Source organism: Cryptomeria japonica, chromosome 7, assembly GCF_030272615.1.
Source record: "Cryptomeria japonica chromosome 7, Sugi_1.0, whole genome shotgun sequence".
Taxonomy (NCBI): domain Eukaryota; kingdom Viridiplantae; phylum Streptophyta; class Pinopsida; order Cupressales; family Cupressaceae; genus Cryptomeria; species Cryptomeria japonica.
The window spans coordinates 829,279,779-829,305,644 of NC_081411.1; the positions used below are offsets into that span (position 1 = coordinate 829,279,779).

The 25,866-nt window shown below is 35.7% G+C and overlaps 1 protein-coding gene across 2 annotated transcripts; it reads right to left on the reverse strand.

Moving 5' to 3' along the window:
- Nucleotides 1-6,069: 6,069 nt before the first annotated feature.
- Nucleotides 6,070-13,932, reverse strand: LOC131038988 (F-box/LRR-repeat protein 3). 2 transcript variants are annotated; one of them, XM_057971618.2, is made up of 8 exons: nucleotides 12,591-13,932; nucleotides 11,228-11,347; nucleotides 10,624-10,665; nucleotides 8,552-8,656; nucleotides 8,037-8,427; nucleotides 7,778-7,907; nucleotides 7,345-7,639; nucleotides 6,070-7,105 (listed from the first exon to the last, which is right to left on the reverse strand). In XM_057971618.2, the coding sequence occupies exons 1-8, from the start codon at nucleotides 13,221-13,223 to the stop codon at nucleotides 6,848-6,850; spliced, it is 1,974 nt and encodes a 657-aa protein (XP_057827601.2). In that variant the 5' UTR covers nucleotides 13,224-13,932; the 3' UTR covers nucleotides 6,070-6,847. The 2 variants fall into 2 exon arrangements, with proteins under 2 accessions (XP_057827601.2, XP_057827602.2); XM_057971619.2 differs by lacking the exon at nucleotides 10,624-10,665.
- Nucleotides 13,933-25,866: the final 11,934 nt, after the last annotated feature.

Here is a 25,866-nt window from a genome sequence, read left to right on the forward strand (position 1 = left end):
ATAGTTGTAGTGTCTTTTTAGATATTAGCCTTGCATTTTGGAAGAAGCGTAGTATCCCAGGTGGCCAAGATGTAATCAAGACATGTCTCTCTCTTTAGGATATAGTCAAGCACAACACTTCCTTCGCCTAGCCAAGCTATTGACCTACCTCTCCCAGCATTACCAGTGGGTGCCCAAGCCCAATCACTTCCCATTGCTATCTCGCACCCTCTGTTCTCACCTTCCACTTCCATTCACTTCCATCTCCCCGTATTTCCATTTTTCATCCCTTCATTCCTTCTCTTCCCTAAACCTCTCCATCTCACCCCTATCCTATCTTAAATCCCTTCATTACCCTTTGTACCTCCCACCATCATCCTATCTTTATTCACCAACTTCTATTTACTTATATCCTACCCCTATCCTATCTACACCTCCTTTAGCATCCCTCACTAACCCTAACCCCGTCCTAGCCTACCCATCCTAACTTATCATCAACCCCTTAACTACCTCTATCCTACCCCCTACACCCTGCATCCAACCTCTTGTTATCTCCTTATAACTCCTCATAACCTCATAGCTCCTAACCTACCCTTCTTACCACCTACTTTACCCCCGTAGCTTCTCCTTTTCACCTTACCCACTTTACTTTCCACCTTGCTCCTATACTCCTCCACATCACCACACTTCCCCCCTCTTTGCCTCTTATAGCTTCCATCGTAGCATGTTGGCCCACAAGACACTATGGAGGAAATTTAAAGAGTTTTAAGGAAGTACGTATGGTATTGTTTGGGCCCTGTTGACTTTAGATTAGGGAGCAAAAATGTTTCCAAGGTATAGAGGCTAAACTGACATCGTCATTTCCTTTGGTTAAAAAATATGAACTCAGCCTTGCGATTCATTTCAAATGCGATTTCCTTTTGATTGTTCAAAGCACTGACATGATCTTTGCCTAGCCAAATCAGAACCTTAAGAGAAGACGCATTCATCCTTTGTCAAGATATTGAGATAGCTAGCATGAAGTGAGCTAGAGCGATTCACCTTTAAAATTGAAAAATCAAAATTTGGCAAAGCATGAAAATGATCTCGGTCATCATTGCTTTGAACACTCATCAACACACAAAGAGCTTAGGTCTCTTTTGAAATAGCCAGCATGAAGTGAGCTAGAGCGATTCACCTTTAAAATTGAAAAATCAAAATTTGGCGAAGGCATGCAAATGATCTTGGTTGTCATTGCTTTGAACACTCATCAACACACAATGAGCTTAGGTCTCTTTTGAGATAGCCAGCATGAAATGAGCTAGAGCAATTCACCTTTAAAATTGAAAAATAAAAAATTGGCTAAGGGATGAAAATGATCTAGGGCGTCATTGCTTTGAACACCTTGAACACCTTGTCTTTGACCAAAACACCTCATCCTTGACCGCAATGATCTACGAGTAGAGCAATCTTAGCTAAAACCGTTTTGAAGTGAGAAGAGATGACGTCGCCTTAGAAAAAACAATGCAATTCACTTGATAAGGTGCTATGAACAAGGAAATGTAAGTATACCCAACACGTGCAAGGCATAGCATTAATTTGGTGAGTCTACATGATGTGTGGCATTGAATGAGGGTGGCACTCAAAGGAGGCAACATCTATCAGCACCCATATTGTACCATTGATCATATTTAATAATTAATTAAAAAATAAACACATGTTAAATTTTAATTATTAATTAATTAAAAAACATGATCAATGATACAATATGGATGCTCCGTAGACAGAGGTCTCAAAGGAGAGGTATTTAAAGACCGCCAACCCTGATTTAATTTGATCGACCCAAGACATTCAATCTGATATAGCCGAATATTTTTCATTTAATGTGAATTTTCAGGTTCTAAGCATTGGCTATAAATGATGATTACCACGTATTCAATACATATGCATTGCATTTACAAATGATTGTAACACATTTCCGTATTGGGTTTGGACTTTATCCTACACATACAATGGTCGAATCTCATCTTCATCAGCAAATTCAAAGCAAGATATTCAAAGTAGAAGAGCGATTTGTATCAGATGGATGCCACGATTTTAGAAAGGGTGCTTTCATTTAAAATTGAAGTTGATAGCTATAAGGCATTGAATGATTACAACCAAATCGCCCCATTGTTTTGTGGTGTCAAGTCTTGCAAGCGATTATAAGCCTGAATTGATCATTTCATTTGATCAATTCAAAACCGATATCACCTTTGAGCAGCGGTTCAACTTCCAGCAAGTTTGACAGAGACTTCATTCATTATTGATCATGATTTTGGGTCAGCAGCAGATAATTCGATCATCATTCAAGGTTTCATTTTTATTCACAGTGAATCCATCCCCAAGACCAGTGATGCAAATCTCAAACATAGATTGTCACACCTGCCATTAAAGATTACAACGAATTGTCTTACAGAGAGGTCGATTTAGACACGACAACATCAGCGAATATGAGTGCAAATATCGAATTTGGAAGGAACTTTGACGCCTAGCCGCAATTTGGCAAGATCCAGCACCTCAACCAAGGGGCGATTTTTTTAAAGAATATGCAATTTCATCAAAAGTCCAATTGGATTGATATATCAGTTCACTTGGAAACAAGTTGCAGGTCTGAAATAGAGTATATTTCCTCAAGTTAAAATTGGGTCGAGCCTTATCTATGTTCAATTTGTGATTTAAGAGGGCTTTTAAAAAAAATTTATTTATTTATTTATTTATCACCTTAGAGCTTTTATGAGGAATTATCACTAACTTAAGATGATCATATTCGATTGAGGGCTAGAAACGCAGCCTAGGCTTTTAGACTTATAGTTCTAAGGTTAGTAATTCATAGTATAGATCGGTAAGCTTTATTTGCATATACAATATCACTTCAGAAAACTAATTTGAACAACTCTTATAGGTGAAGGATGACTCTAGCAAACTCTCATCAAGGAAGACATTGCACTTCAAGGTCTCCTAGACTAGAACAAGGCGTCCAAGGCAATGACACCATATGTTCTAAGCAAAGACAAGGATCAAGAACGTTAATTGCAACACTTCAAGTCTTGGGTAAGTGCACCAAGATGGTGAGCAAAAAGGGGGTATAAGTGGTCACTTTTTTTCTAAAAACCGGTAAACCTGAACTTCAAAGAGATATTTGAAGGTCGTGCACTAAAAACTAGGAGTTGAGAAAAGAATAAGAATTGTAGTGCTCTGAATCTAGTTTCTAAACTACTAAATTTTTTTAAAATTGGATAAGATTAAAAGGGTCAAACCTTTCACGCACAAAAAACTGTTTCTGTTTTTTTCAGAAAAATATAACATAGCTGTTTTCGTGTGCTGCACAAAATATATAGTTAGATTTACTAGTTTACAAAACCCTTTGGTAGGATGATAGATAAGAGTGAAATCTATAAGTTGTGTATTTTTTTGTAATTTTTTGTTGAGTATTTTTTTCTTATGATTTTTTGAAGTGATCGCATCCTGAAAATTTGGTACCTATTCGTGCGCTGGGTATAACTTGCATCAAAATAATTGAAAATGAAAACTTATTTTTTTTTAAGTGTATAGAATCTAGTGTAGAACAATAATATGTAATTTATTTTGAATTTGATCAAGTATATCAAAAGTTATTAAAAAAAATGGTAGACATATGTCTGTGAGGACTGTCAAGGCATTGGTAAAAAAAATAAAAGTTTACTATGCTAATGTTGTCCAAAAATAAAAAAAATTATATGGTCAAAAAACTGAGAAGAAGTGTGAGATTATGGTGGTAATTTTAGAGATACCCACTTGATCATTTGTAAACCTGATGATGACAAAGTCAATAAATCATGTTGGAAGATGAAAAAATGTGTAAAGGGACAAAAATGGGGGGAAAATGGGCTTGCAAGCCTTAGGGTCGTTTTCCAACTTTCTTACCAAGCCAAAACCCGCACGGGTTTTGAAAAACAAAAAGTACTATTCACATATCTTCATAACCTGCACGAGTTTTGAAAACCAAAAAGTACTATTCATAGTTCTACATAACCCATACGAGTTATGTAGAACTAAAACCATTATTTTGTGTTTCACAAACCCTATACGGGTTATGAAGACATAATAATGTATGCTTGTAAACATAGCATTTACTACACATATGTATAGACATACATATATAATGTGTTTATGTATGTATATATGCATATCTATAGTTATATATACATATATTAATATAGATATATGTATATATGTTTGTATACATGCATGTCTCCCTTATTTTCCTCTCTCTCATCTTCCTTCCCCATCACTATATTTGTCTATTCTAAGCCCTAATTATCCTCCTTGAATTCTATCTCATCTCTCTCCCCCTCACACTTCTCTCTCTGCCGAGTCTCTCACCCTTTTCTCCTTCTTGTTCTCTCTCTACCTCATGTCTCTCACCCTCTCATCCTTCTCCTACTCTCTCTCCCTCTCTCTCTCTATCCTATCCTATTCTCACCCTCTCCCCCTTCTCTCTCTTTCTATCCCCCTCCGTCTTCTTCTCCCACCTCTCCCTCCCCTCTCTCTCTCTCTCTCTCTCTCTCTCTCTCTCTCTCTCCGCCCTCCCTCTCCCTCTCTCCCAATATCCTCTCTCTCCCCCTCTCTCTCCCCCTCCCCCTCTCCTTATCCTATTCTCTCCCTATCTTCCTATCTCCTATTCTCTCTCTTACCCCCTCTCCCCCTACTCTCTCTCTCTCTCCCTCTCCTTTTCCCAATCTCTCTCTCTCTCTCTCTCTCTCTCTCTCTCTCTCTCTCTCTCTCTCTCCCTCCCTACCCCCTTCTCTCTGTATCTCTAACTCTCTCTCCCTCTCCCCCTCTCCTTTTCCCAATCTCCCTCCCTCTCCCTCTCCCTCTCCTTCTCCTTTTCCCAATTTCCCTTTCTCTCCCTCTCCCCCTCTCCTTTTCCCAATCTCCCTCTCTCCTTTTCCCAATTTCCCTCTCTCTCCCTCTCCCCCTCTCCTTTTCCTAATCTCCCTCTCTCCCTCTCCCTCCATCTCCCCTCCTCTCCCTCTCTCTCTCTCTCTTCTTCTCTCCTTTTCCCAATCTCCCTATCTCTCCCTCTCCCCCTATGCTTTAGTGGATGAATCACATGAATGATAATAATATAATGAAGAATGAAATAGTGCATATATTATGATATATGAAAAAGAAAATATGAAATGGATAATAATGAAATGATGAAACGGATTATGGATCTACCCGATGCTCGGAGCAAATTTGAAGTTAAATGAGGATAAATTTGAAGAAAATTTTTGTCTACAGTGATAAACATATTAGTTATTAGGTATTCTATAAATCAGATCGTTACTACCCAGAAGCTAGATCAATAGCTATAAGCAGTTAAGTCACATACAAAGACAACCAAAAAAATAAATTCAAAATCTAATGTATCGTTTAAGATCTGTGGGTGCGCGAAGTTAGCTATATGATGGCTACTGGTGCTCTTCCCGTAGTTGCCTTAAAAAAAAATGTGTCATGGTTATTGTGATAGATTGTGTCCTTGTATTTTGGTCATGACATCATGCCATAACAACATTAATGCATTTTGACTGAAACACTTTGAACTCTACAAATGGCTTTCTCCAGATGTTCAGAATAACATCTGAGGAAGGGAGGATCTGATCTGCAGACTGCAGAATAAAGGGTTATCTTCTTTCATCCTTTCAGGATAGAATGTTCTTCACTGTGGTCGATTCCATAACCAGATTTCTTTTCAAGCGAACTTTCAGATGGCATGTGCTTAAAAAGGACTTCACAACAATGGAAGTACTGAATAAAAGAAACAAATAACAGTGAGAGCGTGTGTTTGCGGGAAAGGGGCAAGAGGTAGGATTTATTTAGTGAACCAGGCACAAAACATGGATGTATGCTTACATGACTGTCTTCTAAAAGCCTCTGGAATACTATGTAATTTGTGAAATTACATTTTTATTTCAATTCAATTGAGGAAAAGCTTTAAACCGTTCAATGGATAGTCTTTGGTCAGCGTTGTCCATTTCCACCTAAATGTTTTTGTAATTGTATTGAAATCAAAGAATATATTATTTTTATTAATTAGCTGCCATGACCAAACAGTTGCAGGAATGACATTACAAAGGGACTCTTGAAAAAGGAAATTACATAGATATAGTTTATTTCACCAGAATATGACACCCCAATAACATTCTCCAGAAATTGAAAATGATTTTGGTTTGTCACCAATAGGAGAAACCGAGAAAAGAAAACCAAACTGACAGAATCCTTGGTGGCTGCCATAATTCGTGTGGAAGATGCACTGTATCTGAAAATTTGTCTAAGTATCAAAAGCCACAAAATTTCTGATAGATGCACAAATTTCCTTGAGTCAGGCATAGTAAGGTTAAAAAGGAACTCTGAAATAGGGGAAGAGCACCAGTAGTTGAGCATGTATCAATTGTTGTGAGGGTCGCTGATACCTTTTGTTCCAAAAATTGAACAAATAAAACCTATTTTTTGAAACACAAAATATCAATTTCTGTTAAGAAATGTACCAATAGTTGTTAGGAAATGTACTAATATTGTAAAAAGTAACCAATCAGGTGATGCCATATCAGCTGCATAACTATTGGGGCCTCTTTTGCACGCCTATTGGTCTCACTTTTGGGAGGGGCTGTTTTGGACACCTTGGCAAAAAGCATGCTGATGTGGCACCATACTTGATGATGTGATGCTGAAAGCTTAGTTAAATTGGGAGTGATTTGAAATTCCCAGGTAAGATTTTGAGAAGCACGAAGTTAGGGTGCTCAACTACTGGTACTCTTCCCCTATATACTCTTTATCAAAAACAGTGGATGGTTGGAATTTGGAAAAGCACGTCATGATGATGTTACATTACAAAAGGTTTATCCATCCAGCGAATAGTGCATCCATGGGCTTCTAAGCGCTTAATTAGAGCACGTGGTAATTTAAACTTTAAGCATTCAAGAAGCTTTAATTTCTTTAAACTCTCACAAGCCAACAGAGTAGAAACAAAACCATTGACAGTTACATTCCTCAAATGAACCAGCTTCATGTTCTGTAAGCAAGTAAGGCTTGCCACTGCTGATAATCCAACATCTGAGACTGGACAATATGAAAAATTTACCTGCAGAAACACCACAGATTCCGATGTAAGATAAGGTGCAGAGGAACACGATTCAAAATGTTACACAATATGAAAAGTTTATCTGCAGAAATGCCAGAGATTTTAATGTAGCATATGCTGGAGAACATGAATAAAAAAGTTTCACAATTTGAAAGATTTATCAACAGAAATATCAGAGATTCCAATTAAGATATGCAGGGGAACATGAATCAAAAAGTTGCATTGCAAGATATAATTACCTGCCGCAAATTCTGACATGAATCAGCTATTGCTAATATCCCTGCATCATCAACACGGTAGCACCTTTTGATATCTAATTCAGCAATGCGCTTGCATCCTAAAGCAATTGCTGAAAGACCAGCAGATGAAACACCAGAACAACCTCGGATTTCAAGGTTATGAAGTTTACGCAGTCGTGAGATAGCCTTCAGAGCATCATCACTAATGCATGTGCAGTAGGAAAGGTTTATGCTCTTTAACCTTGGGCACCCATTGGAGATTGCAACCATCCCAGCATCACCAACACCTGTGGATCTGGATATATAATCTCAATTAATATCCTGCAAACATCTTAAATTGGGAATAGCAACTTTCAATGAACATTCTCAACATTTTCATTTCCTAGGAACATTATACGAGGATGCTAAAGGCATTCTTAATTTATGAAAGCACCTGTATAGATCAAGTTCTTGGAGATTTGAGCAACAAGCTCCTATTTGGATGATCCCCTCATCAGATATATTTGGGCAGAATCCTAGCTTCAAAGTGATCAATTCAGAGCACCTAGAAAGGGATTCCAATCCTGCATGAATAGGTATTGTAAATATACAAATTGTAAAAGATGATGAAAGAACGGACCAAAAACCCATTACTATCAAAATCACCCCTCTCAAAACTATCTTCCTTTTTAAATCTAAGTGAAGTATGGAACCTGTGTTGTTTATGCTGCAGTCAGTAAGGTCAAGCTCTTCCAGAAAAGGACACCCCTCCCCTAACATTGTCAAACTCTTTTCTGTAACTAAGTGACAAGATTCGATCTTAAGAGATGAAAGATATCTGCATGACATAGCAACAGCTGATAAAGCAACATCAGTTAGATCACAGCAGCATGTAAGATCTAACTTGTTCAGCTCTCTACAGTATGTCAAAAATCCTTTCAATTCTTCATCTGTGACTCCAATACACTTGCTTAAGCTCAATTCCCTCAAATATTTGCAGCTTCTACCAACAGACGCTAGTGCAGTGCTGGAAATTTTACAACCGTCAAATTTGACTATTTGCAGTCTGTCAAAAGTTTGGGAGTTTGCAAGATCACTTGTAATCTGCATAATACAAAGAAATAGATTATTAAACCATAAAACAATGAATACAACATGAACTAAACTTATGTACTTCAATACTTTGACAATCAAATAAGTTAATCTTTACCAAAGCTTTAATACTTACTGGTATGCAATAGGCAAGAGTAAGTTGGCGCAACTCTGGGGAAACACTTGCAAGGTTAATTATTCCAGTAGAGCTGATATTTCGACACTTTGAAACATCCAGTCCCTATGACAGTGAACAAGCAACATGTCACAGCAGATAAGACATTTTAGGATCCAAATGTTTGGCCAGATTCTTATGATATATATCATTGGATTAGTGACCAAGCAGAGACAAATCCTTACTGAACACATATGCAAATCTAATAAAAATAATTAAACTGTACATTTAGTTGATTTTTTTAAAAGCAAGAACAAAAGTAGATATGTTAACCACCTTCCATAAAATAGTACATGTGACAGCCACAGATCTTCCAAAATCTGGGCCAAAATTGTATGAAAAGACTATTAGTACAAGAAATACCAAAAATGGGGACAAAGACAGCAGATCTACATTGTACACTGTCTTGGGGGCTGGAGAACTTACAAGCTAAAATTTTATTTTTGCTTTACAACCTGCGTAATGAGTTTACTCATGATTGAGCCTTCGTAATACTTAATGTTCCAAATATTGTTGTCCTGAAACCACACTAGATAAAACTAAGTTGTCATTACAAATCTTGACAATTTATGATAGTAATAAACAACGAATAAATACCTTGTAACTATTCTTTGCTACTAGCAACTCTCTGTTGGTTAGAATTCACTTGCTCCATAATACTGGAGTTGAGTACATTCACTAACACTTATTACTTACATGCTAGGCTAACTAGGATGCTGGATAGAAAATCAAACTTCGAGACAGAGGGCATGGAAAAGAAGCAAAAATGACAGCTCAAGATAGCAGGAGTTTAGAAGTTATGAGCACAACATATGATCCTCAAGGGTCTAAGCATATTGCCAATGCCCACTTTGTTCTGGAGCATCGTCATTAGGTACAAAATTTAAACAGGCAGTCTGCCCAGGTTTTGATCAGCTTTAAATCCCCACCAAGGACAAGAAAGTTGGATGGAGCACAGAACAAACAATCAAGTGCCATGGGCAAGAGATCTTCAACCATTTTGAGTTATGGTCCAGCATATATGCAGTTTACATGCCGGAATACTTGTCTGAAGGAAATATCCAGCACAAGGAGGAGCTGAGACAGAGATAAAGGCAAAGACAGCGCATTGTAATTTGTAAAAGAGGAACTCACTCCCGAGTAACCAAACAAACAAGAAAATAAGACAAAGTAATAAAACTAAAATTTGGTGCTAACATCAAGCAAAGATCACAATGAGTCTAGATCAAGAAGCCCACAGTCACCGAAGACACCTAGGCACCTCCAATTAAAGCAGCAGGTAGCTATTTACTAGGATGAGGGTTACCCAAAGCTACTCAAGTAGGTTGAAACTGCACTGATCTACTTCCAAACTAAGAGTGAAGCAATCAAGATTTCCAGATAGACTTCTGACAAGTTTCAACAATTTGACAAACTAGTCAATAGCCTAGTAGTCTATGTGAATAAAGCCGTGGAGGAAAAATGAACTTGTCCAGAAAGGCAAGCTTACCTCTCTTGTTGAAGATCAAGTCTGAGACATTGATCATAAATATGTCATAGGGTTCAATTAAAGTACCAGTAAATGGGTAGAATCCAATGTTCCTCAAGGCCCTGGAGGTCTAAAAGAAGGATGAATCAGGAGTGGACATGTTGGGAACTGAGATGAGCAAACCAGCTAGTCATCAAGTACAGTAATGAAATCACTGAGAGAAATCACCTCAATTCTCAATATAAAATATATCTTTGCAACATAATCAAGCATGAAAACTTAAGGAAAAGAGAAAAGGTCAGTTGGGGTCAAATGGGGAGTGAAACTGATCCAAAATGGATCAATTATAATATGTAAAAATTAAAACATTTTGCCTATCGTGTAACACATTCAATTGATTCCATGTATGCAAAGAATCAACATTTATAAAAAAACAACACCTTGAAGATAATAGAGGCAAACTTCAATCTACAGGCATGCATTGAGCAATCCAGGAACAGAAACCCTCAGTAGCAGGAACTTACTACAGGGAATCAGCATCCACATAGGGATCTAGAGAACTCACCATCAGAACTTGATTTTCAAGTATACATGTTGGGCACACAATCTGCAGAATCAGAGAATCAACAAGAGATTTGAGCCTAAATTACCCAACACTGATTTCACCACTATGTCAACATCAGAAAAATAAGCAGAACAAAAAAAAATGCACCCCATTTGTTCACTGTATGAGAGAGAATGAGGCCGTTGAAGTAGAGATCAAAAATCACAAAATGAATCCATGAGGCCAATGATATTCAGGCTTATCCAAGGAAAGCAGGCCTAATAATAGTTCAAGTGACATTCAAGGTATTTTCATATACATATACACACAACATGAACGTATACCTATATACATGTATGCGTATGTTATATGAATAACTATACATATATGTACATATAATATATACACATACATACCTATTCGTGTTGTATGTATGTGTAGCACATCCACAAGCACACAAACTCACACATACACACTTGCAGCCACACTCACACACCATGTTGCGAAAAAATAACATATGAATTTCAAATCCTAAAATTGAATTATATGAAACTTATTTTACTATTATCCATTGCCATTAGCTTTAGAATTGTAATAAGGATCATTGCTTATTAATTTTACATACCTGTAAAGATTTGTTCTTCAGATAAATAAGGCCTTTATCGCCCACACTAACACATCCAACCAATGCTAAGTTCTCAAGATGACATAGACGTGTAAGAGATTCAAGACATTTGTTGGTTATCTGCAGCAAAAAAACTCTTTCAGCATGCAGGGATCCAATTTGAGCATGATAAATTCAGTCACATTTGCAGAGATCCAATTTGAGTATGATAAATTCAATCACATTTGCAGGGAACCAATTTGAGCATGATAAATTCAATCACATTTCAGTTGTACTAAATTTTGGGCTTAATTCAAAATGCATGAAACTAGTAGAAATTTGCATTCCTTGAATTATATCAAGGTAACAATTTCTATATACTGTGTTTATGAGAACAATTAGCATGACTCAAGACTTCTCACCATTATAATTCGATCACTGCAAATAATCAGATCCTGATATGAAAATGCCATCTAAGAATTCATTACTATGTACGAAACAAACTTAAACTCCAACGCTTAAATCTAAATATTTAGCAGTGATGGAGAATCATACCAACATGACTTAATTGGAAGGAGAAAAAAGAAATGGTATGACTATGTTTAGACTAACTGAATGTATTCAAACATTGTTTAAGATGTATGGAATCATGGGCATTCTATGAACATTTCTCCTTGTTATATGCAAAGGCATATATGTGTGATTGTGTGTAGTATATTGCATATGGATTAAATGTGCGGCTTAAGCAATAGCAGCCTGCTACCAAATAATGCCTAACTGAAACATTGGTTAGAAGAAAACGCTATTTAAAGACCAAGCCTTCTAGAATATATGCATATTTAAAAATTCTCATGTCTAGTGAACTTTGATTGCCTTGCATCGGGAGAATTTCAGTGGCCATTACTGGTGAGTTGAACTTTTTTTATTGTAAATTGAAACTGAAGACAGAACTCAATTTTTATTTAAAAAATATTCCTTCAAGATTTTATTCTGAAGTAAACAGCTTCTGGATTTGATATTGTGCAAGTTTTAATCATCAAACTAGGTAACACACAAACTAGGTAATCTTTATAGAAACCGAGATATAGTTTTCATTTTCACCGAATTAAAAAATATGAGAAATCATATTGGAAAATATTAGCCAAGATTCATAGTTTCTAGATTCTGTACTGATGTATGATTACTTAGAACTTTCCCTATCTGTATTAAAAGTTTCATCTTCAACAACCACACATTATTGAAAAGGGGAGAATTGCCATTTTCAAGGCACAATGTGTCATAACAGAACCAAAAACCTTAATTTTGCCTTGACGACAAGACCTACTCATAAATGCAGAAAAAAAAAGAGACGGGATTGATAGCAAAGCTTAAATCAGATTCATACCTGTAAGTAAGAAAGATCAAGATTCCGCAGCTCCTTGCATTTGACAGCAACCAGCTCAACTCCAAGGTCTGTAACCCCTACACACCACTTAAGATTCAGAGTCTGCAACTTGTTGCATCCGACAGCTATGCATCCAAGACCCATGTCAGTGATTTGCTTGCATTTCACTAGCTTCAATGATTTCAAGTTCTGGGCATGTGCTATAGCTTCAGCTGTATAATCTGTGAATTCAGTACAATTGGAAAGATCAACCTCAACCAAAGATTGACAACGTTGAACCAGCTGTGCTATACCAAAGTGAGTGAAAGTCCACAACTTTGAGAGGTTGATGGAAAGCAAACGATTCCCAATGAGTCGAGCCACATGCCCTAAACTTTCATCTGTCATCTGGGAGCAAAGGGATAGGTCTAAATGCTGAATTTTGTTGTATCTCTGCAAAATTCTCGGTAGTAACTGTGATCTCATTAACTGTACTGTCTTCCTAGACCTCGCTTCCAAAGAGAAAAAATGCTTGCTGACTAGGCACCATGACTTTCTGTCTGTGGGATCCTGCAGTTTCTCGAGAATAGTCAAAAGTATCTCATCATCCAGCAAACCCATAATTGAGCTATACTGAACAGCCGCTCTCTTCATTTCAAGAGATTGAAATCATATACCAGCGCTTGAAGGTTTCCTAATTCCAAAGCAATGTGTGAACCCAACCTAAACTCTCCTTTGGGATTTAAGACACCAGAGATAAAATCCACCTCCTATTATTCATTTAGATACTGCCTCATGTTCTTCATCAGACACACTCAATTCACGTTTCAATCCCCCGCTGCCGCAACCCAAATATAGCCTTTCAACAAGAACCAGATTTCACCTCTAAATAAAAAACCCAGATGAAAAACTTCCCAGTTGATACCCGTGAAAGAAATCTTCCTAAGCAATTTCAAACCTCAACGACTTCGATTTTCTCGAGGTAGGCAATTCTATACACTATAGTAGCGCAAATTTCGAAAACATGAAACGTGCCAATTCAATCCAGCAAGCTATGCCTGAGTGCATTACATAGAGCTCAAGTGCATTCCATTTTTCCGTACAATGTCTTTCATTGGCACTTCTGCTATTCTGACAGGCCCTTGATTTGGAAAAGTAATTTCAAACAGGGTCAATAGAAAGTACAATGCCAGGTACTTCATTAATCGATTTCCCACATATTGATGCTGGAGGTAGGTTGTAGGTCCCATTCAGGCAGGTTGTGTGTGTACCGCTTCGTACCTCCCCGGAGATAACCGGTAGGATAAAAACTGAAAAGAGGATCAAACGTATTGTTTTCTTCTTGTCCATGGGACACTCAGAACATGATTGTAAATTAGGTTTATGGATTGTAGTGCTCAGACTATGAGTTGTACGCAATTTATTATTATTTCCTTTTAATTTGCTTGGGGTAATATATGGACAGTGATTAAAAAAATTGAAAATTGAAAGTTTCTAACATGCTAATAAACAAGAAGAACAAATGAGAGGATAAGAATCCGTACAATGTTTTCTAATTGTTATTTAGGTTGGTTTTAAAAATATAATTAAATATTGATAATTTGGAATAATTGAATATGGGGAATAAATATAATTAGTTTGATAATAGAAGGATGGAATAAATACTGTTTATTTATAAAATTGATTTGTTTTATAATTTGAAATAGTAAATATAGACTAGTGAATTGTCTATGAAATATAATATTTAGATCTATTTGTGTAAGGATGAGCCTAACTTTAAGGACAACTCTATGACTACAATCATGGCATGTATTCGTGAACTTATCTTATGTTATCTTCACATTGTTTTTCTTCACTTCATCTTATGTACTTTGATGTTCAAGATGCTTCTTAGTATTTGTGGAGTGGTGACCTTAAAAAATATCTTAATAGGATTGATATTGCCTCATCACGAGCTTTTACCTAGATAAATCCTTAAAAATTCAATAATATCAAAAACAACAATTTTCAACCATGTGAATGCTTCTAAAATGATTGTTTAGAGTTGGATTCCTTTTAGAGCATCAATTGTGCATGATATTCAAATTATTGTTTGATTTATAAGTGATTAGAGTGAGTTCATTGAATTCCTTTAAATATAAGAACATATCATCAGAATGCAAAAAATTATTTGTTAGCCCTAGGCAAGAAGGGTAAAGGAGGGAAGTTAGTCAATTTTGAATTAAAATATTTAATTAGGGTGGGACAAGTCCATGACTGTAAGGATGATTCCACAATTATGCACTAGGCTTAGGACATAAAAGGTCTCAATTACAATGGATCGTGTGTGCATGGGAATAGGTGCGAGCATTGAGAGCAATGTATAAGTGAATAGGGAAAATGTATAAGGGTGCATGAGCATATGAAAGGGAGCTAGGTGGTGGGAATAGAAAGAGATAATATATTAAGGTATATGGATAGCATAGGGAAAGGAGTTCGACTGTACATAAGAATATGTCATCTATCAATATGTCTATATATCAAAGCATTCCCCTCCAAATAGAGAAAAAAACTAAATGAGAAATGATATGTATGGCTATGCAAATTTTACCATAGCATAAAATCACATACACTAAACTTGTATTATAAATTAATTAAATAGTGATGAACAATATATAACTCTAGATAATTGAGTTGAGTTAAGATATATATATAACAACAAAAGAATATGATGATGAAGAACGCTCATCTAAGGGAACAGTCACTTTACTTTTGGGATTTAGGCCAATAACGAAGGATGTGGTTTGTCAAGTCCTTGATTTAGATCTCACATATAACATACTTTTGGGACATCCATGGATTCATGAAATGAGAGCAGTTCCTTCAACTTATCATCAGTGCATCAAATTTCCATACAATGGAGTTGAAGTGACAGTTCAAGGTGATCCTAATCCATTCATGTATTGCAACAATATAATTTATAGCATATGCATTATGATTCATCTTATAAATCCAATCATATTTATACCAATCAAGCTATATCAGACTAGAAAATGTGTTATGCACCCTAAATTTGATGTGTGGCCTTGAACTTGAAGTTGCAGCCTCATATATTGGATCTTCACCCTTTAAGAACATGAACTCGCTTAGTAAGTAGGAGATATTTTCCACAACAATTTAAATTATGATATTGCTATTAGGATTAAATTGTGTAGTTTTTGAGTCAAACTCATTGACCCATGTTTAATGAGTAATGGTTCACAAGAACTCATCTCTCATGAGAATGGATGGACCACTTAGCACTCATTGCATCTAGGTGATGCTCACAGGGCATTCCTATAAGGTCACCCATCCCACTATTACTCCAACTCAAGCGAACTTAACCACAAAGTTTCCTCCAAGGTTAAACCAATTAAACTTTGTGGTTAAGAACTCTTGAGCTAGAGTAGTATTGGGATGGGTGACCTCTCGAGAATGCCCTATGCTTCACCTTTGTGAGCATCACCTAGATGTAATGAGTCCTAAGTGGGCCATTCATTCTCATGAGAGATGGATTCTTGTGAACCACTAATCATAAAACATGGGTCAATGAGTTTGACTCAAAAACCACACAGTTGAATCTTAATAGCAATGTCATGATGACCCCTTTTAAATATCTAGAATTGGAGGTCTTAAAAAACACTAGTAGATATTTTTATCAAATAGAGGAATTTATGTTTTACCTCAATTGCAATCAATCAATGTTAAACCAATTTAAGACAATTGAAAAGTTTGAAGACATGTCATATAGAATGTAGATGCCTATGTATTGGTCCTTACATGAAAGCAAATGTTGATGCAATAATTTATCTATAATACTTTGTAAAGACTCTTGGATCCTTCAGTGTTTGAGAATTCTTAGATGATTAAATGAATCAAGGAATTAACCTTTTATATAATACCTTAGGGTTCAAATTTGATTATATTTAATGCTTAATTTAACAAGTAATTTCCATATGAGGTAAAGTTAGCTTGAATTTTAGAAATAGGGGTCAAGGTTACACTTGCAATCCTAAACTATGCACTCAAGGCCACACTTTTCATCTAGACCCAAATTTAGAAATAGGGGGATTGGGAATCAAATTTGACTCTATAATGTCCCATTTTCAATGAATTCATGTTAGAACCAAATGTATTTTTCCCTTTTATTTTTTATATCATACACCTAATCAATCCCAACCATATTGGTCTTAGGTTATTTAGGTATTATGGTTTTCATGTCCAAACTTATGCATACAAGATTTCAATCAAATTTTCAAAAAAATTCATATTAGCATACCTTCCTTTCAAACCTTACTCCTTCCCTTTTCCTTTCAAATCTTACTCCTTCCCTTTTCCTTTCAAAGGCTTCAAACTTCTCCCTATCATTGTACCTTTCCTCCAACTTATACTTTCACTTCCTCTTGTCGATCATTAGACTCCATCCTTTACATACTTTTCGTCCATCATCTGCCTTTCACCTTGTTTTCCTTCAAAGTATTGAACTCTCTATCCTAGTAACATACCTACTGATCAAACATAAACTCCTTGAATCCCAAACATTGGTATGAGTTTTACTATATCCCCAACTCCTAAACCTTAACATTACCACCATTTTCATAGTTAATTTCTACCTATCCCTCCATAACTCAAGATGTTGTTAATGTATACTTTTCACATAAATAATTCTAGAAGGTATTTTCTTTCCCAAGAAAAATATTATATTTATTATTTTGGTCATAAATTATCATGTTTCTATAACATTGGAAGGGGAAGATGCATGTGCTTCATTTTTTTTGGTGGTTGCAATCCTAGCCCCTTGGTCATTGTAACTCTAAATCATTGTTTTGAGAGAACACTCATTTTGATCATGGATTTTCATATTATCAAAATTTGGATGTGTTCCTAGAAATTTTAGCCTATTTTTCTTTATTGAAACCCAAAAAATCACTTAGATCACATGTTGTTCAAAGTGTTAGACCTAAGGACAAAAACCTTTAAATTTGTAGAGAACTAGAGGATGAAGACCCTTTAGTCTACAAGTTGAGGATAAAAATCCTTTGACCTAGTAAGATGAATTCATTTAGAGTTCAATAAAGGATCACATTTCTATAGATTTGATCTACATCATGCTAAGTACATGTAATTCCTACCAAAATACCCTAGAGACACTAGTACATTTGGGCCTAATTTCCGACTGCTAATTGTTGGATTTGCGACGATCAAATGTCGGTCTTCCAACAAACTTTACCGTCGAAAACTTATCGTCGGAATTTCCGACGATGCCATTTCTGTTGGATTTCCGACGGATGTTATGATTGCTCCTCGACAACCGTCTGACATGGCAGTGATGTTGGATATACAGCATCCTCGTCGGACGTTCCTTTAGTTGTCATCGGAATTTCGACAGCGAGAGATGATGTGGGTCAAACGGCTTTGCCGTCGGTGAATGAAAGCATTGAACGAGTTCTATTTTTAAAAATTGCATTAAACATTTTAATTTATTTGTTTCAGTGTTATTTGCAAAAAATGATTATCAATGATGTTTCCTTTCTCCAAGAATTGTCTAGGATCTTTCCATCAGATAATATGTAACATCGAATGACTAATTTTTTTCTTTACAAATGCTTATTTAATTTAATTATTATCTGAGTGTGAATTAAAATTTATACTTGTACGAAAGTAGAACATACAAGCTTTAGAGTCATGTGCAAGAAAATTTCCTAAAAGAAAGCAAGCAGGCATTATCTTGAATGACATAGAAACAAGCTCATCAGCTACCTAGAAGAGAGCAATTGGAGAAAAGAAGAGGAAAGTGTTAAAGGGTGATAAATAGATAGATAGTATGCAATACAAACAAACAATGTCTGGAGTGTCTGATGTGATGGCTCTAATTTATGTCTGGAGGAACTAACTGGTTTTGGAGTTCCTGCGAAACCTATTGGGCCACGCTTGGAGGAAATCAATGTGTTCATGCAAGGAGCACCTTTTTTCTATTATGAGAATGATACTTTTGCACTGAGGGATATTTGGAAGTCAATATCCAAAAATTTCTATAGTGTGGAACTAGAGTTGGCAGACTCAAAGTAATTTTCAGCTTTCAGAAGACCAAGAGGTTATGTACATAATCTCCCAATTGAAGGGCAATTTCAAGCATTACCTCTCCCCCCCATGACTATTCAGGAAGCACTTCCTCAGACAAAGGACTATTGGCCTCCATGGGATCAAAGAAAAAAATTGAAGCATAGACTCTAGATGATGTGGTGGTGTCCTTCGTGAAGAACTCTGCACTATAATTGAAAATTCACGAGGGAAACTGCAAGATAGTGAAGAGAAATACAATCTTGAAAAGTGGGAAGAATGGATCTTGGTTTGGGTGGGGCCAAGTCAGGTGGCTCCTCTAGAGGTTGACAAGATAGAAATCATATTAGGATTTGAAAAAGATCACACTCATGGAACTTCGTGTGCGAGTGATCGATTGTGGTGTTTGGGTAATGAATTCCAAATAGATACAGTTGCATTCCAAATGGGTAATGTCTTGATTAAAGACTTTTATCTTGATGGCATGCAACTGTATCTATTTGGAATGCATTACCCAAACACCGCAATCGATCACTCGCACATGAAGTTCCACAAGTGTGATCTTTTTCAAATCCTAATATGATTTCTATCTAGTCAACCTCTAGAGGAGCCACTTGACTTGGCCCCACCCAAACCAAGATCCATTCTTCCCACTTTTCAAGATTGTATTTGTCTTCACTATCTTGCAGTTTCCCTCTTGAATTTTCAATTATAGTGCAGAGTTCTTCACGAAGGACACCACCACATCATCTAGAGTCTATGCTTTAATTTTTTTCTTTGATCCCATGGAGGCCAATAGTCCTTTATCTAAGGAAGTGCTTCCTGAATAGTCGTGGGGGGGAGAGGTAATGCTTGAAATTGCCCTTCTATTAGGAGATTGTGTACATAACCTCTTGGTCTTCTGAAAGTTGAAAATTACTTCGAGTCTACCAACTCTGGTTCCACACTATAGAAATTTTTGGATTTTGACTTCCAAATATCCCTTGGTGCAAAAGTATCAATCTCATAATAGAAAAAAGGTGCTCCTTGCATGAACACATTGATTTCCTCCAAGCATGGCCCAATAGGTTTCGCAGGAACTCCAAAACCAGTTAGTCCCTCCGGACATAAATTAGAGACGTCACATCAGACACTCCAGACATTGTTTGTTTGTATTGCATACTATCTATCTATTTATCACCCTTAAACACTTTCCTCTGCCATTCTCCAATTGCTCTCTTCTAGGCAGCTGATGAGCTTGTTTCCATGTCATTCAAGATAATGCCTGCTTGCTTTCTTTTAGGAAATTTGCTTGCACATGACTCTTCAACTTGTATGTTCTGCTTTCGTACATATATAAATTTTAATTCACGCTCAGATAATAATTAAATAAAATAAGCATTTGTAATGAAAAGATTTAGTCATTCGATGTTACATATTATCTGATGGAAAGATCCTAGACAATTCTTGGAGAAAGGAAACGTCATTGATAGTCATTTTTTGCAAATAACATTGAATCAAATAAATAAAAAATGTTTCATGTAATTTTAAAAAGTAGAACTCGTTCAATGCTTTCATGCACCGATGGCAAAGTCGTCTGACCCACACCATTATGCATGATAGAACAAATCAATATAATAGGCTATTATAAAGAATATATACAAAAATATGAAAGCACATTAAATTACCATTACAAACCCATAAACCATTAAATAGTGAAAATAGATATAAATTTGTAAATGTCTCCCTATAAACACCACAACCATAACCAAAACAAAAAAAATTCTTACCCACAAAAACTTAGCTCGTGAGTTGCAAGTCTACAACATCTCTTAGATGATCAAACTGTTTCTTAATTTTATTCTTCTGGTTAGTCAATGGATTTAGTTGCATGTTCAAGTTTTCTATTTGAAGCCTTCTATTTCCCTATATTTGAGACATAATAAAATTCTTGTGAGTAGGAAATTGATTCAGGAGTTACGTGTGAAGAATTTGGCAAAGTAAATGATGAGAATCAAACTCAAATTTTATCTGTCTTGATTAAAGAATTTTATCCTGATGGCATTAAATTAAAGTTCTTTCTCTATTTTTTGGTGATCTTTGGAGCAGAGGTTGCTTTGCATCGACCTAGGATACATTTAACTTGTGTTGTATCTGAGGAAATATGTATCCTAGGACGATGCAATGCAACCTCTGCTCCACCAATACCAGATAGAAGAGAAAGTACTCTAATTTAAAGTCATCATGATAAAATGCTTTCAAGACATATATTAGGTATAAAAGGAAGCCTACCTTGTCATTTGAAGGGGTTTACCTACAATTAAAGTGATCTCTTAATTATAAAATCAATTCAATTCCAAGTGAACATGCAATCAAGCATTCATCAAGAATTGAAGGAGAAATCAAGTTAATAAAGATATTTAATAAAGATATCATCTTTTAAATTAAGAAATGGGCAGGAGATTAAGAATACAAACCTTCCATATTGCACACTTCAAGGTATATTAAAATCAATTTAAAGTGTATTCATTTAGGGACCTTTCATAAAATATTCTCAACTTACATATCATAAAAGGATCTTAAAATATTCATTGTTTATAATGATCAGAATTTGGTTGTTCCATACACCTTCCTTTACTATTTTAAAAATATCATCGACCAAAATATTGTGCAGCAGTAGTATGGAGTGCATTTCATCTATTTTATGTCTAAATATTTCATCATACCACTTTCTTTTCAAAGGTGACTGATCGATTGCAGTGTTTGGGTAATGCATTCCAAATAGATCCAGTTGCATACCATTTATCTATCTTGATTAAAGACTTTTATCCTGATGGCATTAAATTAAAGTTCTTTCTCTATTTTTTGGTGATCTTTGGAGCAGAGGTTGCTTTTCATCGACCTGGGATACATTTAACTTATGTTGTATCTACGGAAATATGTATCCTAGGACGATGCAATGCAACCTCTGCTCCACCAATACCAGATAGACGAGAAAGTACTTTCATTTAAAGCCATCAAGATAAAATGCTTTCAAGACATATATAAGGTATAAAAGGAAGCCTACCCTATCATTTGAAGGGGTCTACCTACAATTCAAGTGATCTCTTAGTTATAAAATCAATTCAATTCCAAGTGAATAGGAAATCAAGCATTGAAGGAGAATTCAAGTTGGTGCAGGTGCATTTGGAAGACAAAAGGACTCAATGAAGCCATTAAAGACTTTTGAAGGTCTTAGGAGTGAAGAGCCAATCAATTATGATGTCTTAAGGGGTAGCCTTAAACAACACACACTAAGCTTTGACTACTTAGGTGTGCTGTGGGCCCATTTCTTCCCTTGACGTCCCTTCCCGTCTGTTTCCGTTAAAAAGACAATCACCGTTAGCATTTGAATTCAAACTGTGTTCTCGCGTTTGACTGCATAAAACAAAGCAAATGGCATAAGAAACTCTCATCTACCTCGCAGCTATCATAGAATACCTCCCTGAGGAGATATTCTCATGTCCTTTCCTGCTTTATGCATCAAAGAAATACGATCTAATGGAATGCTATGATTGCAGGATATGCACAAGATGTGTTTGAAATGGATTTAGAAACTTCCAACCAAATGTGATTAGTGAGTATAGATGTTGTAGTGCAACTACCCAGGTACACATGCATGCAAAATATGTAAGCTTAGATAAGGCACATGAACTATTTGACATAATGCCTCAAAGATCACCCAATATCCAATGATGGTTGGGAGAAAGAAAACAACAATTTTTTGATAATCTTAAATATTTCTTTATTCATCACTATAAATCTATTATGAATTTAGTCTCAATATTGCAGAAATTTATTCTATTATGAATGCAATATTTAGGGATGTAATCTTTATATATTTTTTTTAATTAGAAAAATGTCCTAATAGAATCCCCAACTAATTAATCTAGAGAAAGATACCACTAAAGAAAGAAATTCAATCCTCACCACTATGGTCTTGAAGGCTTTTAAGACACTTGAATTCCTATTTTGGCCTGCTTTTCCTTGACCCTATGTTAAGATAGTAAACTAGTTTGAGAGAATCTATTGGGTGGGAAATTGTGTATGGTTGCAATTATTTTCATGCATGGAAAGTGATTTAAAGTTTGGACCAATAGAGGATAAGTATTTCTTGAACCTTCAAGGACATGTGTAGAGCACTGCATGGATGTTTCTCCATTATTGAACTCTTTGAATATGTAAGTAAATTATTTTTGGTTGATGACACAGTAAGTGTGGTATTTGTCTTTTCGATATGTTGTGGATAATATTAATCAAATATGGAATTTTTTTGATGCTATATACACTATGTTTTGGATTGAATTTAGGTAAGCAAAGAGGTAATGGAAGAATAAAAGAGGTATGCAAAGGAAGAAGAGTGAAATAGGTGGTTTGGGATGGAGGTTACAAGTATATATGATAATTCGTATGGATAATTTGTTGTCTATAAAGAGGCAAATAAGCTATCACAGCTTCAACATGAATGAATGCCTCATCTACAGAAGCAAAAGGTACCTCTAATGGTTTCAAAATTTGTCAAAATAGTTATGATATACCAAATAATCAAGTGGAATATCCTTTAGGTAACTAATATTATCTTCAAACTATTTATTTTGATTTTCATCATATCCTTTCCATGTGCATTTCCCTTGGTTTTAGTCCCATTTTTTCTTTATTTTATTCAAAACAAAATTTATAGATGCCTCTACTTGTCTCACCACTCATTAATTGTTTGGGATTTTCATTCCATTCACCAAGGTTGGCATCTATTCTAAGACTTTGTGTCATGGCCAAGCTAAATGATTTGCCTCTAGTTTCTCTCCAATCTAGTCACCTAGTAGCATGTGAAATCTATCTCTTCCTAATTATTATTCTCTCCATCTTGTTAATGACCATTTCATTAATGAGTCCTTCCTCATAATTTTGGATAAGTGAGACAATGTTAGCTCAAGGAATCTTTTCAATCCTCTTTCAAGATTCTTTCCCAAGTAATAATCTTGCATATTGGAAAATAAATTACGCTTCTATTTTTCCAAGCTACTCTTTCGTATAATGTTTAGATTTATTCTAAAGTGCTCATTGTGACTCATGTTTACTACTCTTCCTATTAGTCTCATTCCAATATCTCCTACAAAAATATGGAATGATTACATTTATATTTTATTTGTGTCTCCTAAATATCCACAAAATTTGGAACAATAATACAATTTTTTAATAATATTTAATTGTAAAAGAAAGGATTAAAATGGAACTAAACACTCTAAATAAATTAATCAGGGTTAAAGGGATAAACTAGGATCAATTCATGAAGGCAAGATCTGTTATCTCAAAATTAATAGATTCATGCAAGAAAAGAAATATTAAATCTAGAGATAAAATTCTTGAAAAATTTAGCTAGCTAAAAGCGAAAGAATGATGTCAAGCTCTCATTTTCGCACAGACTGGCAAAGGTTGTAGAGGAGAAATCACTATTGAACTTACCCCTGTCTCATATAACCCTATGTTGTCTAGGCCCCACAATAATTAGAAGATCCTAATTACTATTGTCCTAAACCTTGCATTGACCGTCACAATTTCATAGTGAATTAAGTTAATTAGTCCATTAGCGAGATTGGGAAAGAGTTTGGTATTGAGTTAGGTGTTGGTGGAAGGTTTAAGGAGGTACACTATCATCATAATTAATGTTAGAGAGTGTTGTGTGAAGAAGAATGGCCACGAAAGGAGTGACTATCCTAAGTGCTTGAGACTGTCAAAAATAGTGAGTGTTGTAGCAGTGAATCTTCCTTTGACCTTTGTGTGTTTGGGAGGGTAAAGACCCATGGTGGTATATGTTGAGTGGTTGGGAGGGTAAAGACCCACATATCAACTATCTACTTTGACATCCTAGCATGGTGTCCACCTACTCTAAAACCTTGTGGGCACTCTCTGTCTAATACTAACATATACATAGCATGTGCCTCTCATATAACCCTATGTTTGCCAGGCCCCACCATAATTAGAAGATCCTAATTACTAAAAACACTAGATTCTCCCCTAAAAGGTTGTTGAGTCATAGAAGGCCTAGCTTGATAGCCCTATAGTCTCTCATACCTAAAATATCCTTGTGTCTGCGATGGTCAAATGTGACTACCCTATGGCCCCTACTATGCTCTAGTAGACCTATGTCTCTAATATTGATACTATTGGGTTTTTCTTTGTAAATCATATAGTAAGTCTAAATTATCCTATGAAGGATGGGGAGGCCTATGGACACTTTAGTCCCTTTATCAAGGTTACAAACTTCTGTCATGCCTCTTGTGTCCTCCCATGTACCTCCTTTTCCATAAGAGACTTTTCCATAGCAACCCTAAAGTCATTTGGATTGGCCATGTGTAGGAAAACTAAAATTTTGGGCTTTCCACCCCTAATGAAATAATTGACAAGTAACTAAGATACCTTTGGAGGGCCTTTAGGTAGGCACTCGTTCGCTCAACTGGGAAGGGACGCTTACACAAATAGTTGTGGTTGAAGCTAGCGAAGATGGATAGAGATTCGATAGTGTGGTATATATGTTTGCAAAATGTGGAAGCATCCGCAAAGCTGGTGAGTTGTTTGACAGAATGCCTCAAAGAGATGTCATTTCATGGAACACAATGATGGGAATGGTGAATACTCAATGCTAAAGGAAAAGAACCATAAAATTCATTTATCTACTTGATATTGGAGCACAAGTCTTAGGATAAAAACCTATCAAGAGCCTAGAATTGAGGGTTAATCATTTTGCCAAATCACTTGGAGTTGTGATCCAAGCTTCCTCCATTTTGAACTATTTTGATATTAGGGCCTTTCTCTTAGCCTTGTTAAAATACTTGATTCCAAATAGACTCATTCACCTCTAAACCAAAAACCCAATAACACTTCCAACATCATTAAATATTTAATAAACTTTTTAAAAGATCTTTTTGTTATTTATGGGAATTTTTTAACAATTACATAACTCTCATATAGAATGGAATAGAACAATAAACATATGTAAAAGATTTGTCGACAACAACATCTACTACTAAAAGTTTGCACCATTACATGCGCCTACAAATTCATATTTTAACATAAACACGATACAGGACAATAATAATTTGAAATAAATGTCCACCACACATCTGATCTCCTTCAAGATAAGCATTAAAATATGAAGTACACAACCTATCTTCCCTACAATGAGGAAAATACAAATTATCTA

Coding starts and splice junctions, on each gene's coding strand:
- LOC131038988 (XM_057971618.2), bottom strand. CDS start 13,223: ATGAAGAGAGCGGCTGTTCAGTATAGCTCAATTATGGGTTTGCTGGAT. Junction 10,666..11,227: donor TGAAGAACAAATCTTTACAG/GTATGTAAAATT, acceptor CTGATTCTGCAG/ATTGTGTGCCCAACATGTAT. Junction 7,908..8,036: donor CTGCAGCATAAACAACACAG/GTTCCATACTTC, acceptor CTATTCATGCAG/GATTGGAATCCCTTTCTAGG.